At 41.9% G+C, this 14,290-nt stretch overlaps 1 protein-coding gene across 1 annotated transcript in view; it reads right to left on the bottom strand.

Moving 5' to 3' along the window:
- The window catches only part of LOC139257742 (voltage-gated inwardly rectifying potassium channel KCNH7-like), a 643,748-nt gene that overhangs the window by 16,208 nt on the left and 613,250 nt on the right, over positions 1-14,290 (bottom strand). Inside the window, exons 13-15 of the mRNA XM_070874608.1 lie at positions 13,243-13,342; positions 12,354-12,617; positions 4,329-4,479 (exon numbers count right to left, since the gene is read on the bottom strand). Of these exons, the coding sequence (XP_070730709.1) occupies positions 4,329-4,479; positions 12,354-12,617; positions 13,243-13,342 (515 nt within the window). The remainder of the gene's footprint in view (positions 1-4,328; positions 4,480-12,353; positions 12,618-13,242; positions 13,343-14,290) is intronic.

Genomic DNA, 14,290 nt, shown 5'->3' with positions numbered 1-14,290 from the left:
TTTTGAAAGATGACAACCATTGCATCTACTGTTTCTTTAGCCACTTCTTTCAAGATGTAGGCCATCAGGTCCAGGGGATTTATCAACTTTCAGTCCCATTAATTTCTCCAGTACCATTTTTTTTACTAATACTAATTTCTTTCAGTTCCTCATTCTCACTTGACCCTTGGTTCTCCACTATTTTTAGGAAGTTTTTTGTGTCTTTTTCCGTGAAGACAGACACAAAGTGTTTAATTTCTCTGCCATTTCCTTATTCCCCATTATAAATTCTCCTGTAAGGGATCCACATTTACTTTTGCTAATCTTTTCCTTTTTACATACCTTTAGAAGTTTTTAGAGTCTGTTTTTATGTCTCTTGCTAGTTTACTCTCTTATTCTATTTTCCCTTTCTTTATCAATTTCTTGGTCCTCTTTTGCTGAATTCTAAATTCCTCCCAATCCTCGGGCTCACTCTCTTTTTGGCAACATTGTAAGCCTCTTCCTTTGATCTAATACTATTTTAAACTTCTCTTGTTAGCCACGGTTGGACCACTTTTCCTGTGGGGTTTTTGTGCCTTAAAGGAATGAATATTTGTTGTAAATTATGTATTCATTATTTAAATGCTATCCATTTCTTGTCTACCATCATACCTTTTAATATAATTTCCTAATCTACCTTAGCCAACTCGCCCCTCATACCTATGTAGTTTGCTTTGTTTAGATTTAAGACCCTAGTTTCGGGTTCAACTAAATCATTTTCAAACTCAATATAAAATTCTATCCTGTTATGGTCACTCTTCCCTAAAGGCTCTTTTACTACAAGTTTATTAATTAACCTTTTCTCATTACACAATACTAGATCTAAAATAGCATGTTCCCTCGCTGGTTCCTCAACATACTGATCTAGAGAACTATCTTGTACACGTTCCATGAATTCATCCTCTACACTATTACTGCAAATTTGGTTTGCCCAGTCTATATGTAGATTAAAGCCCTCTATGATTACTGTATTACCCTTATTACATGTGTTTCTAATTTCCTGCTTTATACTTTGACCTACATTACAACTACTGTTTGCCTTTAAACAACTGCAACCAATGTTTTCTGCCCCGTGCTGTTTCTTAGCTCCACCCAAACCGATACTATTTCTTGATTTTCTGAGCTAAGATCCTTTTTCTCTGCTGTCTTTATCCCATCCTTTATTATCAGGGCTACACCTCGTCCTTTTCCATTTTGTCTATCTCTTCTAAAAGTTAAGTATCCTGGAATATTTAGTTCCCAACCTTGGCCACTTTGCAAACACGTCTCCATAATGGCTATTAGATCAAACCTATTCATTTCTATCTGCGCTATTAATTCATCTATTTTGTTGCGAATGCTTCATGCATTCATAGTGCCTTTAGCTTTGACTTATTTCTATTCTTCCCTGATGTCACCGTAGTCACTGATGCCTTATTACCTTTGTTACTCTCTCTGTCACTTCCTGGCCCACTCTGCTTATTTTTACCCAAAACTCTACTCTGCTCTAGAGCCTTGACATTTCCCTCACTGCTTTTAAATTTACTCTTTCCTGAATTCTCCCAAAATCCCTTCATTAGTTTAAAGCTGTCCGCAGCTAGGCCCAAACGAATAGGTAGGCCCGGACGAACAAATAGACTCAATCAAACAGATCAATGAAGCCATATAGCACACAGCTGATGTAATGACATCACAATCATATTTACAGAAGGCTCCACAGGTACACGTGGTCAGTGTTTATACAGCGGAGATTCTGGATTCTTTCCAGAGTTGCACCATCTCTGACCACATTCGGTAAATTCACTCAACCCAGTATTTGTGGTATTTCCTTTTTATTTTTGTGTTGATATATTGCCAAGTTTAACAGCTGACAGAGGGAGATTTCCTCTGGTTCCTATTTGTAGTGAACTTGCAATGGGAGTGTATTTCACTGCAAATATCAAATGAAGGAAATTTTGCCTTCCCCTCTTCTGGTGTCTACTAAGTTGTGGAATACTGTTAAATAAGCATACAATGCTACCTAATTGAAGAATAAGGTGATATCTAGTACAGGTGCTTCTGAACAAGGGGTGGTTCTGGATAAGGGAATTCTGGATAAGGGAGGGTCAACCTGTACTTTTAGAGTATGGTGCACAGTTGCTGTAGACACATTGCTCTTCCTCTACTGGGTGAAACCAGAATTGCCTGAAAACCAGACATTTCGGCGAGCGGTGAGGAGCGGAGGATTGGCGGGAGGCGAGGTGCGAAATGCGGCAAAACCCGAAATCTGGTGCGGATTCGATCCCGAGGATTCTGGATTGCAGACTATTGATTTTCTTGTCTGAAGTCCGGCAAAACCCAAAAATCGGCACGGACTCAGTCCCGAGGATTCCAGATTTCAGACATTGTACTTGTATATGTTCGAAGCCAAAAATCCTATCCATTGGTTCAACATAAAACCAGGTGACAATTGTACAATCAACTGCTGAAGTGATTCACCTCAATAGCTACTATTCTCATTTATATCTTTACATTAGTCTCTTCTACAGGTCTTTGTCCTTTATAGATGCTTTTATATTTTATATGATTTTTCACATTGTTTTGGAAGAGTACTCTCTGTGCCTTTCGCTCCCCCATTTTTATACTTTGCCCCAGGAAGTCAGTCCCAATAGTGCTGCAGAAACCTAACGGGTGAATTTCCTTGGGGGTTCGCCCATTCATCCACCATAAATGCCATTTTTCAGTGGTTTCTATGGCTTTTCTGCCGAAGTTATGGCAAACAAGTGGGAGAATCCCCACGGAAATGCATCCCTTGAATCCCAATCCATAGGACCAGGTTCCTACATTTACTCTGATTAAATTGATGTCCAATTGTACAGACATAAGTCGACATTTCCATGCATCTGCGAAGCTGTTAGTTTATTGTAGGCAAGCGAGTTTACACAAAAGAGTGCACCCAGTGGAGGAAGAGCAATGTGTCTGCAGCCAACTGTGCACTGTACTCTAAAAGTACAAGTTGACCCTCCCTTATCCAGAACTCCCTTATCCGGAACAAACCCTCGTTCAGAAGCATTCCCGGCCAGCAGGTGGCGTATGTGCAGAAATCCAACATGAACAAATTGAAGTCCTTACTCGCTGCTGACTCCCGCAATCGCTGGCCTGACCCCGCGATCCAGCCCCCCACCCCCCCCCCCAATGATCTCCCTGCTGCACTTCCAGCCTCAAGTCTCAGCCTTGTTCTGTACCTGTACTATCCAATTTAAAATAACCATTCCTCATCCGGAAAAATCCCTTATCTAGAACAGGCCAGGTTCCAATTGTTCCGGATAAGGAAGGTTCAACCTGTACCATATAGAATTTTGGTGAACCCATGAAGAATAAGCTCATGAGTTACTCTTAATTACATAAAAGAACATGACTTATAAAAAAGAGAAAGAGTTTTGCTGGTTGCTCAATGTAAGCGCATCCTAATCACAGAGGGATATTTTATATAGCAAAATCATAAATCAACAAGTTTGCAATTTATATAAAAACAATGACCAGTGGAAATCTTACCGCACTGTTGTAAGAAAGCATCTTTATACTTGTCAAATTATAATACAGGCAACTTTCGATTATCCGGGTCCCTCGGGGATTGGGCTATTCTGGGTAAATGATTTTGCTGCTAGGGCGAGTGCACGTCTCAGATTTGACGGTGATAGAACCAACCATGAAGACTTAGTTCGTGTTATCATAGCGTGAACGTAATAAAATACATGACAATGGATTCACCTGCTTCAATTTACGTGTGCTTGCTAGTTGAAGTGATCGAGATTTTCACATGTGTGACAGTTATTTAATGTCTGTGTCAGTTACGAAGTGAGAAAGGAATGCACGCCTGAGTCAATTTGTGTGTGATTGACACTTGAAATAATCGAGATATTCACATGTGCGACAGTTTTTAAAGATGCCGCTACAGTGGGTTCTCCGTTAGATCCGTGTACGGATAATTGAAAGTTACCTATATTAGATAAATACATTCTATCACTGACCCACTTTTTCATGTGTTACCATGTGTGTCCAGGGTACAGTAGTAAGGCACCCCACATTGAGAAATAAAGCAGCTTATTTAATACGTCAATAGAAATATGGAGCTACAGTGAACTTTAAACCCTCATTTGAAAGCACAACAATAAAATATAGAGTAACATATTAACCTTTTTCATGTGCACTTACACAGGCCTAATCACTACTGATATGAGCTTCAAACCTCAGTCTCCAAAAGTGAAGGGCACTTACAGGAATTGATGTCGCCGGTAAACAATTTCCCATTTCTTTCATTGCTATTGACAGAGAGAGCAGGACTTGTTTACCTGCTGAGATGTTCCTGAAGTAAATCTAGTCTGTGCTCAACCTCGCCATATGTTATATCGCTTCCTGACTCTGAGACACCCCGGGCTGCATGCGAAGATGCTGACTGTGTAGACATATCAGGGTATTCTGTTGCCTTTCCACTTTCCCAATCTTTCAGTCTCTCGCAGGCATCTGACAAAATCCATTAAACAATTAGCCAAAAAGAAACCTTAAAGCTTTTTTGACATTTATTTTGTTACCTTTAGAGAGTTACTCTTGACATAGCTAACATAGCAAAGTCAAAGTTGAAAATATTGCAGATATTTATTAACTACTGACAATATTATTAAAAGACCTACTACTGGTAAATATTGTTATTAAAATATCTACTGCTGCTTTTCAGAGGTAGAAAATCAAAGGTATTAAAATAACCAGTTACAGAATGATTTATTGTGGGAGGCAAGATTATCCAAACACACATTTTTCAGAAACTATTCGAGCAGAAAATTAAATATAGCACAACTGAAACTGCTTACTCGTATTCCAATAATGGGATGTTATTTAATAAATTGAAGGTTAGTTTAGTTTGTTTCTTGGCTGGCTGATATGCATGACTGATCAGATATCCAGGTCTAGACAAGCACAATTTAAAAGCTCATTCTAATTTTGCAGCACATATATGTACATATATAGGGCTCAATTTTCCCCATTTTCTGGCGTATTGCCAGAATTACACACGTTTTTCTAGACCAGAAATGTGCCAGAAATATTTTGCCAAAGTTTCCCCGATATATAATTCTAATTTGGCACCGCGCAGCGTGTCCAATCACCTCGGGGGGTGGAGCCTGCTGTCTGCGCCAAAAAATTATGTTGCACCTTCTGCGCATGCGCGGGGAAAAAAAGTTACGTTTTTGACGTCGTTCCAATGGATGCACATGCTCAGTACAGCTCGGATTTTGCAATCGGACATTTTTAAAGAGCCAGTTGTGTGTGTGAGAAGGAGTGCTGTGAGAGCATTGGAAAAATCACAGCTGCAGCAATACAAGATGCAACACGGTGCAAGGACCAAAAATTTCTTACAAGAAAAAGTGGAGGTACTAGTTACTGTGATTGAGAACAGAAGACAGGAGCTGGATACCAGCAGAGGTCACATAAAAGTTCCACCCAAAGAAATGAGGAAACACTGGAACCAAGTTGCAGAAGATTACTGCGCAGTGGTGACCACCACAAGATCTGGAGGCCAGTTAAAAAGAAATGGCAGGACCTTGGTCAAGTAGTTAGTGTAAGTAATATTTTCATTTATTCAATGGAATTGCAATTGTAAATGTGACCAGCTGTATATGGCCCACCCAGCAGAAAGACACCCTCTCTAAAAAGTTGAATTTTCACCTTTGCAGAGGAAGGTGGCACATAATAAAAGGAAAAGTACTCGAACAGGAGGAGGCCTGACAAATCTGCACCCACTGACACCCTTGGAAGTGAGGGTCGCTGCTTTGATGGGTCCTGCCTGGAAAAAAGCAATCAGTACTGCACAAGCTAGGCCCACACTTGAGGGAGAGGGTAAGTCCTGCAAATTCATCGTGGTCCTTCAAACCAGCCTGCTGCCTGGCCTGCGATGCGTGAGCCTACTCATGCCACCCACCCTGCCCCCTCCTCTGCTGCTAACCATTTGACTGTTCTGTTATCTTTTGCAGAATTTGAGGCCAACCCTGACAATGCTGAAGATTCAGATGCAGACGAGCCTGAAGATGAGAACATCTTCCAATCCAACCCTCCAGACCAAGAACATGGGGGTGAGGGGGAGGGGATGGAGCTGGATGAAGCTCCCATTGTTGTACTGACTTTGGAGGAGGTTTCGCTCATGGAGGTGATGGCCCCTTCTGTGACTAGTGGTTTGAGTGTTCGTGGGACATTCCATGGTTTCAAAACTTCCGAGGTTGCGGGTCCCAGTGGTGGGATTCAGTGAGGCATACCCAGGGCCCCACCATCTGAGGTTGCGGGTCCCAGTGGTGGGGTGCAGTGAGGCATACCCAAGGCCCCACTGTCCCAGGCTGCGGGTGCCAGTGTTGGGGTGCGAGCCGCACCCATGGCGAGGAGGCGAAGGAGAGCTCGACCGTGCTCTCCTGAGATGCAGGATCTAACAGATGTGGTTCAGATGATGTCATTGAGTGCGGAGAGCATTGACCTTACCCGATCACTCTTGGATGCCATCAGTGGGGTGAGTGATGAGGTAGCAGGACAGTCGGGAGAAGTAACAGCAATGGCATGAGAAATGGGAACGATATCCGGGACCATCAGTGAGGGAATAGTGGCCATGCGGGAGGGAATGTCAGAGATAGTGCAAACCACGTCACTGACCATGAGGGAGGGAATATTGCAGGTAGTTCAGACAGTTTTGCTCAACATGAGGGAGGGAGTGTTGCAGGTCATTGAGACACTGTCAGGGCGCATGAGGAACGGCATGTTGGAGTTAGCTGCTGCCATCAGGGAACCGCGCCCATTGACAGAATCGACTGTCAGTCCCACTCCAATCCCCACATCAGCATCTGAAGAGTCCAAAGCCAGGTCTTCCAACTTGCCGCCTGGGCCCGTCAACTTGCCGCCTGATGCCGATGCCCCCCACTCTCAAGGGGTGTGCAGTACCCGCGATGTTAGAAAGAATAAGCTTGGGACCAAGGCCAGAAACATTGCGCCACCGCCTGTGGACAGGGGTGGTGGAGGGCCCAAGACCAAGCGCAGCGGGCGGTCTTAGAATAAGGGGGAGGAGAGATGGGTGGGTGCAGCCTCTCTTTCCTGCTGCTGCTGTTGTTGTTGTTATTATTGTTACTGTTGTAACTGTTCTCAAATTAAAAGTTTTTTGTAAGTTATATAAATTTACAAGTTTATAAGTGATCTTAAAGTATTTAAGTGATCTTAAAGTAAAGTTTGATACAAGAATAATTTTATTGAAGTTAAGTTAAGTACATTGTAAACTTTTGACTAAAATATATTTCACATTAAAACTGAATCATATTCCATTAACACAATACAACATGACTGAACAGTTCCAAACAGTAAACATGTCCATGTGGAATAGTTTGTCGCTGAGCCCTCAGGCATCAGTAAAGCGTTCACGGATGAGCTGCTGGCGCAAGGCTCAAGCAATCGTTAAAGGAGCTCAATGGCCCGCCCTCCTCCGCTGTCGTTCTCCAGCCTCAGGCACTTGCATGGTTTCCTCGTCCTCCTCCTCCTCCTCCTGCTCATCACCTGCATCTTCCACATCATTATCACCAGCCACTCTTACCGCAGTACCGCAGTCTTCCACTACCAGCTACTGCTGCCTCATGATGGCTAAGTTATGCAGTATGCAGCACACAGCAGTGAATTGACCGACAATCTCAGGGGAGTACAGCAAGTAGCTTCTGGAATAATCCATGCATCAGAAACACTGTTTCAATATGTCAATGGTCCTCTCAATGATGCTGTGCGTCGCAATGTGCTACATGTTGTATTGACGGTCAGCTTCCGTCCGGGTTACACGTAGTGGCGTCACGAGCTAGGTGGCGAGGCCGTACCCTTTGTCTCCCAGTAGCCAGCTCTGCCCTTCTGGCTGCTGCTGAAACATGGCAGATATAACGCAGTCACGTAGGATGAACACTTCATGGGTGCTCCCACGGCATCTTGCATCAACTGACATGATACGATGCATGTTGTCACACACGAGCTGCACATTAATGGAGCGGAAGCCTTTTCTGTTCCTGTACATCTCGGAATCCTTCAAAGGTGCTCGCAAGGCGATATGGGTACAATCAATGCAGCCCTGTATCTTTGGGAAGCCAGCATTCCTGGAGAAGCCCTGTCATGGATTGCTTGCGAGGTAATGGGGAACTTGATGAAGTCATTCCTACTCGTGTACAGTGCAGCCGTGACCTGGCGAGACATGCGTTGCATGTTGAGAGATGGCGCACACATCCCCAGTTGTGGCTTGAAATGATCCGGAGGCATAGAATTAAAGTGCAGCAGTAACCTTCACTTCAACTGACAAAGCAGCCCTCGTGATGCTTCTAGGTTGCAGGTCTGCTTTGACCCACTCACAGATCTCACTTACAACTTCTTTGCAGAAACACAGCCTCCTGACACAGTCTGCATCACTCAGGTCGAGGTACGAACGCCTGTCTCAATATACCCGAAGTGGGTAAGGCCTTGCGCCCAGCACCCTATGGGCTCTGATGTTCCTGATGTGATGAAGTCGAATCAATTGTCTCCTACATAGCACCATGATGCAGAAGGCTCACACAAGGTATGGCATTGTCAGTATTGCCCCCATACATAAATTTAACCTTTGAAAGAAGCTCAAAACGGCAGGAAAGCAGGTTTGCACAGGTTTGCAGTTGTATCTCTCCAGTTCTGTATGGATGGACCACACCCAAAGGTCTTGTGACTTCTCCTCTCTTCCCCCACCCCCTCTCCCTTGAGTCTTGTGACTTCTCTGTCTCCCTCCTGTTCCCTGGGCTCCAAGCCTTCCGATCGGCACCTCGCTCTTTCTCTCCTCCTCCTGCACCCCCCCTCCCCCTCCCCATGGCTTGATTTGTAGCCAAACCCCGAGCCGCTGTGTGCTGGCATGACGCCGATTCTGCCGGCCAAAGCTACGACCCTCCAGCCCTGCTTCAAGACGTTCGCTGGTGGCGTGTGAATGAGTAAAAAAAAAGAACTTCTGAAATCCAACAAATTTACACTTCTACATTGACAGGTTAAAAAAAAGTTGAACTTTTATTATTGATTTTACAGTGTTCTTCACTCCCTCCAAAATCTTTGATTTAAAAATAATGGTGTCTTTCAGCTCAGATTTGTGAATATGCATTGGTTTTCTTAACTCACCAGAAGGTTTTTCGGGAATGGCCAGATACTCCAACCTAAGAGAAAAAATGTTGGCCAAACTGTGAACATTTGAAAAAACCAGCACAGACATGGGGGAACGCCTATGACGTCAAGAAAATCTGGCCTTGAAAAATCATAACTAAGTCAGTTACGCCGGCGCAGATCGCAGGGGGAATCTTTGAAAACAAAATGGCAAAAAAAACACCGCGTGCCCAAAAAATGGCACAAATGAATGGGGAAAATTGAGCCCATAATCTGAGGTATGTTACACACTGCTATAGAATAGCACAAGAACTGGAGTATGTTGCAAGGCAATGATGCACCAAGTACATCATGAACCACTGCATATGTAATGTACTGGAGAAAACAAATCAGTCTTTATATTCTATATAAAATGTACAGGCTTTATTGATAATGCAGCGTATGACCTGTATAACCAGAAATTGCAACATTGCTCTTCATTATACATCCTGAATCAAGCATACAATGTGCACAACTCTTAACTGTGACCACCTATATAGGCGAGGAATTATTTTCTAATGCCCATCAAGCAACCGAGGCAGATGAAGAGTTCACCTGAAACATTAATTTACCTTTTCCCTCCAGTGATTCAAATGTTGACTGATGCTCTGTGTACTTCCAGCATTTTCTGTTTTATTTGTTACTATAATATTAATATTATACTACTAAAATAAGTACATTAAAATACTTAAGTCCTTTGCTTTATTTTTCTTTTCTTTGTTAATTTCCTCATAATCTCTTATGCTCATTTCTCTTATAATTAAACTCACATCATTCTCTACACCTCAGTCACATGTTTCTAATTTTGTTGACATTGCACTCCGTATTTTAGGACTGAAAAGAAGGAATAATCTGTTCTCACCAGGAAATTAGCCTTGTGCAGAGCAGTGTATGGTAGGCTGGTGCATTGCTGCAGCAGACTGGAGCTCCACCATATATTAGTACCAAGTTGCAAGATAAGGGTTTTCCACCTAATGCGATTCCCAAAACTTGATCCTGTTATTATACGGCGACACTGCGCAATGACCAGAAGCTGTGGAAAAATGGCCAGGCGTGAGCTCACCCCAGCCTTTTCTCACTCATCTCTGAAAAGCAACAACAGAAACCTGGGAGTAGATCTTCTCTGATTAAGAACTAGTGCATGGCACAGTGGGACATGGGGACAGATTTTGATGGGAACATGTGGACCGCCTGCCTATTGGGCTGGCAGAATTCCTTGGTTTGCCGGTGGAGGAATTCCAGCCGCTTTTGACATTGAGACGGCCAGCAGGCAGGTAGGTTCCAGTGGGGGGTGGTGGTGGGGGGCGGAGGAGGGTAAACTGATCTAGTAGGGGCTGAATCCTACTATTACAACCAGCTGGCCCACCTGTTCCTTCTGACTCCACATCAATGAAATTACTTTTATTGTGTTTTTAGGGGTGGGCCTAGAATGGGACATTGACGACATCTTTTGGGCTATAAAGGTTCCCCTTAAAACAAGGTGTTCAATGGGACATCGAGTTCTTTGTCTATACTTGCTGATGAAGACCCTCCCTGAAGGAAGTGTCTTCACAACTATTACACATCTTTTCTTGTTTATAGTTTTGAAGGCCAATCCATCCACCTGAGCCCTTTAATCTTGTCCGTCCTTATCCTTCCTGGTCCAGCCAGTGCTTGTCTCAGGCACAACCTTGGGTCATTAAATAGAAGCCCTGTGTTAGAGCGGTTTCACTCCAGCCGGTAATCATGGATACCCTTCTTTTTCTATATCTTTTATACGAATTTACTTTTAATTATCTTCGCAAGAAGTTCTGTTAAACAAACTCCAAATTCTACCTTAGCATTATAATTGATTATTAGTAATAATGGAAGAAACATTTTATTGGCCAAATTAAACACAAAGTCAAAATGTTATACATTCTCTAATCTAACCCATTAAAAACACTGTCTCAATGCAAATCTTCCAAGGAAAGCCAAAGTTGAGCATTTTCGGGTAAAACACAACCTGTTAACCCTTTACTTGTCTCGAACAGAAACATACAATCATTTAAACAGAGTATTATTTTTAGGTATCCCGAATTTCTAACATTTGTACTCCCCTTTGTCCTTCAGCATGCTCCTCCCCTTTGTCCTTCAGCATGCTCCTCCCATTTGTTTCTCAGCATGCTCCTCCCATTTGTCCTTCAGCTTCTCTTCTCACTTGTCCCACAGAATGCTCCTCCCACTTGTCCATTAGTGTGCTCCTCCCATTTGGCCTCAGCATGCTCCTTCCATTTGTTCTTTAAAATTATAATCGGGGTCCTGTACACGTCTTAGGATCCCGATTTACACATTAAAATGGCCTACTGTTACAACCGGCTGGCCCTCCACCTTCCGAGATAGTAGTGGTTGAAGCACCAGTGTAAGTGAGGTGGTAAGTGATCTGACAACATTTTAAGCCACCACTGCCTCATTTTCGCTGGGTAGGATAACTTAAAATCAGACTCATGGAAAAGTAATAACTTACAAATGAGGAAAAAAATTAATCGGAAAAATATCTCCGAGGCTTCAGTGTAACATTCTGTTTTCAGATTTACATTTAATGGAGTAGCCTGTATACAAAATCCTACTTATATGCTATTATATCCTACAACTTGTTCAAGTTCACATGAATCACTGGAACTAATTCATTTTCAAGATTTTATAAAAGAAAATAAACAACATAACCAATACATTGATTTTTAAAGTGCATGAGTGCTCTTAGTGCATCAATATTTTCTGCCATTTTGCAGTTTATAACTTTGAATATGTATATTTCCCATTGTCCCTGAACCAAATGCAATCTGAGTGTGAGGTCCTTCTATATGAGTGGACACTGTATGGAACATGGGGAAACATTTTGTTCAGTTTGGAACATAGCAACAGGAATAGGCCATTCAGCCCCTCGAGCCTGTTCCGCCATTCAATGAGATCATGGCTGATCTGTGACCTAACTCCATATATCCGCCTTTGCCCTGTATTCCTTAATACCTTTGGTTAACAAAACCATTGGCTGCTTTTTTTGTCTGTTTAGCTGACTTGCCAGGTGAATTGCATAAACTTTTTTCAGTCTCAATGCTATGCAATGAAATAGGATTTGCCATCTTACATTTAATACCCTGAAGTATTCACTGACAGCAGCTTTGCTGAGTTTTGTTCCGATACCTCACCTGACATCTTAGCTCTCTTTTCAGCTTTTCTGTTTTGTATTTCAGATCCTTGTGCAAATCCCAATCTGCAGCTCTCTTCTATCTCTGAGGGATAGTCCAATATTCCGGAACATAATGGTTTCTTCTCCTCATCAGCAGAGGTAGAAAAGGAAGATGAAGCACTCCGCTTCTCTTCGGAATCTCTTTTTTTATAATAATGTTTCCGGTCACTTCTTGAGATATCTTGGGATGCTTCATGGATCCCATAGTCATCTTCATTATCATCTGTAATCGCAAATATTACTAAACAAAGTGAGTGATTGCTATTATAAATAAGTCAAAAACTGGAAAGTAGGCTGGCTTTTGATTATTAGCATTCTTATAAATTCCCATTAATAGACATGGTTGATTTCTGATGTAAGTTGCATAGGATGAGCCAGTAAAGCACTCAACAACCAGTAACCATTACTTCAAATCTATCCAAAAATTAAATCCAGCTTATCATTCACATTCTACTGTATATTCTGCTGATTCCAATATAATCATGCAGTTCAGTAATAATTGTGATGCATGACTTAGTTTAAGGTAAGGATCCAATACAATTCATTGTGTTGCATCATTACTCGGCCAGATCAGCCATGATCTTGTTGAATGGCGGAGCAGGCTCGAGGGGCTAGATGGCCTACTCCTGTTCCTAATTCTTATGTTCTTATGTTCTTATTATCATGAAATACATTTTAGGGTAATGAAAATAGAACTCTAGTTTAAAACAAGCAATTTTTCCTATAAACAAGACTGCAAAAGACACAAGAAGAACAATACTAAATTATAAAGTTTAAATTGGAAATATCTGTTTGTATTTGCTAAATTCGGATTTTAGGGCCAACACAAAACACAAAAGAGAAATTACCTTCATCCGTTCTCTTTTTGAAGGAAAGTTTTCTTCTTCCAGGTCTGGTAATCTCCTCATCTGAATCGTCACTTGTTTCTGCTCTGAGAAGCATGTCTGCCTGGAATGTGAAAGAGTGGTAGTGGGTGGCTTCAGACAAGAGTAATCACAGTAAATGAGAAAGAAACATTTCACTCTTTACTGGACTAAGGTTTAAAGGACATAAAGAGACACAATGGGTGGGGGTAATTTTGACGATAGTGTTAAACATGCAATATTGGCTCGGTCACCCGCTAATCAACTCTTCCGATACTGATTTAAATGACAATCAAGAGAGCTGTGTAATGGAGGGGTCAAGCCAATATGGCGTTTTTATACACTCGGCTAAAGAAATTACCCCTAATGCTTCATAAACTGACCAAAACTGATTCAATCTCCCTGGGTAGTGGTGCCATACTATTCTAACCCCTTTCAGTCCATTCAATATGGTTCAGATAAGTAATATTAAAATCTGGTTGCATTTGTAATTTGAGTATGGATGAACATTTTATTGGTGGGGCTACATCATGTATATTACCTGTAACATTTCATTTCTAACCTTTGTAACTTCATGGGAATAATATGAAAGGTGATTGTAATTGAGCTCTAAGGTTATAGTATGTTCATATCTTTGCCAGCTCCAAATACCTTCTTTTGTGAAAATACCTGGGATTGGATTTTGTAACAACTGTGATAATTCCCTACAGTATCTACTTTGATCTCCTATACAAAGTTTATACTAAAAAGAAGTTGCTGCACTTTTGACCTATTATATTAATTGTAAAACAACAATTTATTTGTTGATATCTAGAGATTATTAAGGGCACTATTCTATGTTGTCAAAGTCAGATCTTGTGTAGCACAATTAAGCTTAGGTGAGCTGTGTTTACTGAACAGTTCAGAAATAGCAGCAGCAACTTCACCCCATGTTGGGATATTATAGAACTCAGTGGAGCGCCCATGAGTCATGGTGGTGAGGTGGAATTGCCCTGGTCGCTTTGTGTCGACATTATTAATGCAGTTATGAAGA

The sequence above is a fragment of the Pristiophorus japonicus genome, chromosome 3 (assembly GCF_044704955.1).
Source record: "Pristiophorus japonicus isolate sPriJap1 chromosome 3, sPriJap1.hap1, whole genome shotgun sequence".
Lineage (NCBI taxonomy): Eukaryota > Metazoa > Chordata > Chondrichthyes > Pristiophoridae > Pristiophorus > Pristiophorus japonicus.
The sequence above is the reverse complement of the archived record's forward strand: the minus strand, read 5'-3'. Positions and strand labels throughout refer to the sequence as shown.